The sequence below is a fragment of the Myotis davidii genome, unplaced genomic scaffold (assembly GCF_000327345.1).
Source record: "Myotis davidii unplaced genomic scaffold, ASM32734v1 scaffold988, whole genome shotgun sequence".
In the NCBI taxonomy this organism is placed as follows: Eukaryota; Metazoa; Chordata; class Mammalia; order Chiroptera; family Vespertilionidae; genus Myotis; species Myotis davidii.
In genome coordinates, this window is record NW_006298962.1 from 49,823 (window position 1) to 53,781 (window position 3,959).

Here is a 3,959-nt window from a genome sequence, read left to right on the forward strand (position 1 = left end):
GGCGGGTGGGGGCCTGCCGTCAGGGAAACTCAGGCACATCTGTCCCTTGCCTTCCTCCACCTGCTCCCGAAATGTAGGTGTACCTGTCCCGGCCACCTGCCTGCCCCCTGGGCGTGTATGAGCTGATGCTTCGGTGCTGGAGCCGAGAGCCGGAGCAGCGGCCGCCCTTTTCCCAGCTGCACCGGTTCCTGGCAGAAGACGCACTCAACACAGTGTGAATCCTGACGCCCAGCCGCCTCCCTCGGGCTCAGAGGAGCCAGGCGCCATCCAGAGGAGCCCATGGCCCCGCCCCTGCCCGTTACCTCTGAGAGGCAGTGGGACCCCTCGCTGCTCCCCTCCTAGCAGCGCCCCACCCACCCAGGGGGCCTGTGGCCAGACCCTCTCAGGCCTCTTCTGGCCGTCCCTTGGGGAGGCCTGGGGCCGACACAGGGCAGACACTGGACTTGGCCTCTGGAGCCCCTGGGCCCCTGGACAACACTGGTTCTTGGAGGGAAGGTGTGGCCCACAGCCTCTCTCTCCGTCTCACACTGGACCCCACTGGCTGAGGGCCTGGGAGGCGAGGAGGGCGCAGAAGGACTTGTCCTCCGCTTGGCTCCCTCCCGCCATCCGCAGAAACACTGGACCTGGGTGGCCCTGCCCGGCCCGTCACGCCCACTCTCCTGCCCGTTAGAGCTAGAACTCCTCTAAGCCGACGTTTCTGTGGAATAAATATTGGAATTAGGGGACAGGGGAACACGCCCGTGGCCCTGGGGCCAGGTATCTCTGTCATAGCTGCCACATTGGTTTTTCTATGATCACTTGGGGTTTGTACATTTTTGGCAGAAGAGACACAGATTTTTACACTAATATATGGATCAAGCTCCGTGTAATTTTAATCCCCTGCACTAGGCAGGTAACAATAAAGGTGAGTTTTCCACAGCTATGGGTAGGTTTCTTGGGTTTTGGTAAAATCTCCTACTGCCGCTCCGTTTTCTTTCTTCCTCCTTTTCCCTCCTCCCTGTTCTCATCCCTGCTGTGCTCCCGGCCCAGCACAGGGCTTCGTGTCCATAAGCCAGGCCCTGCTGCTGGGACCCAGGACTGTCTGAGCCTCAGCAGCTCCAGCAAGAGCTCTGCCGGGGGGGCGGGGGCGCGGGCGGTGGGCTGCGTCTGGACCTCCTTTGACCCGCGGCTCTGGCAGCAGGGAGGGGCCCCTGGTTCCTCCTCGGAACTATGCTGTGAAACCGGTTTACAGTGGGATGTGAATATATAGATGATACAGTGTTTGTAAAAATGTTAAAAATTATGCTATGCCCATGTCCTTTTAAACATATTTAATAACATCTAGCAGCAGTTGTAATAAGTACTGACATGTTCAAACAGAAATCGGTACCTGACATTTCTGTGGCGGGATATGAAAATGGCTGTGGTCTGTTAGTGACAGGCAGATGCGGGGGTTTTGCTCATACTCACACTTGGAGGAGATGCTGAATTTCAGCTAGAGGTTAATAAAAATAGACCTGTCCTTTTCTAGCCCATATTCCAGCCCCCCCCCCCCGACCTGCTCCCCCCCCCCCCCCCCCCGCCCCCAAGGTTCTGGAAGTCCCAGCTGGAGAATACTTACTTGGATTATGCTGGTCAAGTGTGCAGGTCACCCAGTGGGAGTCTTGCTGGAGCCAAAAACAAGAGCCTAAATTTTAGTTTCAGGCTTGGAAGGATGACCTATACCACCAAGAGAACATTTAACAGAAAGTTCAAAATTGGTTGGAAAGGGAAAAAAATCAGTTGCAAGTACTAGCAAAGGCAAACCCACCTCGATGGTAGTTCTTGTGAAATAAAGACCCAGGGACTGAGCCGCAGGTCTGAGCGCGAACCGCACTGCAAGGGGAGGCGCTGAGAGCAGGGCCAGGGCCCAGGAGCCAGAGCCCTGGTGGTGAGGGCTGGAGGCCCTGCAGCAAGCGGGGACCCAAGCCTCTGCGCTCAGATTTCCTACCCTTTCATCTCGTGGCACACAAACTAATAGGTAAAATTCTGTGCACACTAAAGAAATATGTATTTTTTGCTAATCTGACCAAAATAGGTATAATTTTGATTCATTCACACTGGACAGCTATTGTGTTGGATGTCATGTTATTTATTTATTTTTTTGAGAGCGAGAGAGAGTGAGAGAAAGAGAGACTGATTTGTGGTTCCACTTTATTTGCGCATTCACTGGTTGGTTCTTGTATGTGCCCTGAGCCGGGACTGAAGCTGCAACCTTAACGTAACGGACGATGCTCTAACCAGCTGAGCTACCAGGCCAGGGCCAGGACGTTGCCATTTTTTAATCTAAGGGAAAAGAGGCCAGTGCCCTGACTAAATAGTCAGGTATCTCATGTTGTAACAATTCTTGCGGCACACAGTTGATAATCGCTACCCTAGACACAGCCACCAGAAGTTCAGGTGCATGTCAGTCTCGGTGTGTCCTCGCCCCTGTTCCCTGACTGACTGGCAGTGGAATCCACTCAGCGCACAAGCCACAAACCTGGGCTCCCCTGCTCTCCCTCACATCCAGCCTATCACGAAGCTCTGTTGACATTGCTTCCCAAACTTCCCTTATACCCGTCCTTCCTCTCCGGCACCCGGCACGCTCAGTCCTCCTGCCTGGACCCAGACAGTGTCCCGCAGGACCGTGCCTGCTCCTCTCAGGGCTGTTTTCAGCCCTGCAGCCAGACTGAACTTGAAAACACATAAACCTGCTCCATGGTTTCAAACCCTTTAATGGCTTCCCATGGACTTTGGAATAAGAACAGCACCTTCCTGGAGAGCCAAGATGGCAGCTAAGGTACAGACCTGCGCGTGCTGCCTCCCACAACAACATCGAGGCTACCAACTGTGGGACAAACAGCTATCATACGGAACCATGGGAAAGCTGGCCCAGTGGAGGTTCGACAACTGGAAGGAAAGAAAGAAGAGCATTGAGACTGAGTAGGATGTGCAGACACACCAAGTACAGAGCCCAACCCAACAAACTGCAGATTTCAACTCCTCACATAGGCACGCTCAGTCCTCCTGCCTGGACCCAGACAGTGTCCCGCAGGACCGCGCCTGCTCCTCTCAGGGCTGTTTTCAGCCCTGCAGCCAGACTGAACTTGAAAACACATAAACCTGCTCCATGGTTTCAAACCCTTTAATGGCTTCCCATGGACTTTGGAATAAGAACAGCACCTTCCTGGAGAGCCAAGATGGCAGCTAAGGTACAGACCTGCGCGTGCTGCCTCCCACAACAACATCGAGGCTACCAACTGTGGGACAAACAGCTATCATCCAGAACCACGGGAAGGCTGGCCCAGTGGAAGCTCTACAACTGGAAGGAAAGAAAGAAGAGCACTGAGACTGAGTAGGTGCTGCAGAGGCTCCAAGAACAGAGGTACGGAGTCGCGTGCCAGGCGGGCTGCAACTGGACGCGCGGTTTTTTTCAATCGGAAGGGGTTACAAACTCTCAAATCCACTGAGCTCGTTTGGGGCGGGATTCTGAGGTCCCAGACCCCTACGGGGAGAGGCGGGACGGCCGTGCAGCGGGGCAGAAAGCGAGGGTGGCTCTCTGCGGAGCACTCAGGGATGCGGAGTCATGAAGCTGTGGAGAGGCCTTTGCTGTCTGCTCTGCCCTGGGGACTCCCTGAGGCCCCGCCCTACTCAATCTACATCCCCGCCCAAGCTGTGCTAGAGGCACAAAGAGAACCACGGTGATTTTGCAGCCCAGCCCAGCAGAATGCAGATTCAACTCCTCACATACATAAGGGACACACTCAAGAAGCAGAATCAGGTTCGGAGGAAGCCGGAGCTGGACCCTGCTGGGCGGGTGACGTGGAACCGCTGTACCAGCAAACGCACAGGCAGGCCCACCAGATCCAGTCTCACATGGGATGCTGGGTGATGGCAGACAGGCAGTTTGTGCACTTGGTAGAAAACGAAATCCAAGAAAGCATACCAGATATTCAGCA

General features: G+C 54.9%; 1 protein-coding gene across 1 annotated transcript in view; it reads left to right on the forward strand.

The window, feature by feature from the left end:
* The window catches only part of DDR1 (discoidin domain receptor tyrosine kinase 1), a 19,091-nt gene extending 18,173 nt beyond the window's left edge, over positions 1 to 918 (forward strand). The window contains exon 17 of the mRNA XM_015570996.1: positions 76 to 918. Coding sequence (XP_015426482.1) covers positions 76 to 218 — 143 coding nt within the window. The 3' untranslated portion in view covers positions 219 to 918. The remainder of the gene's footprint in view (positions 1 to 75) is intronic.
* The last annotated feature ends 3,041 nt before the right edge of the window (positions 919 to 3,959 follow it).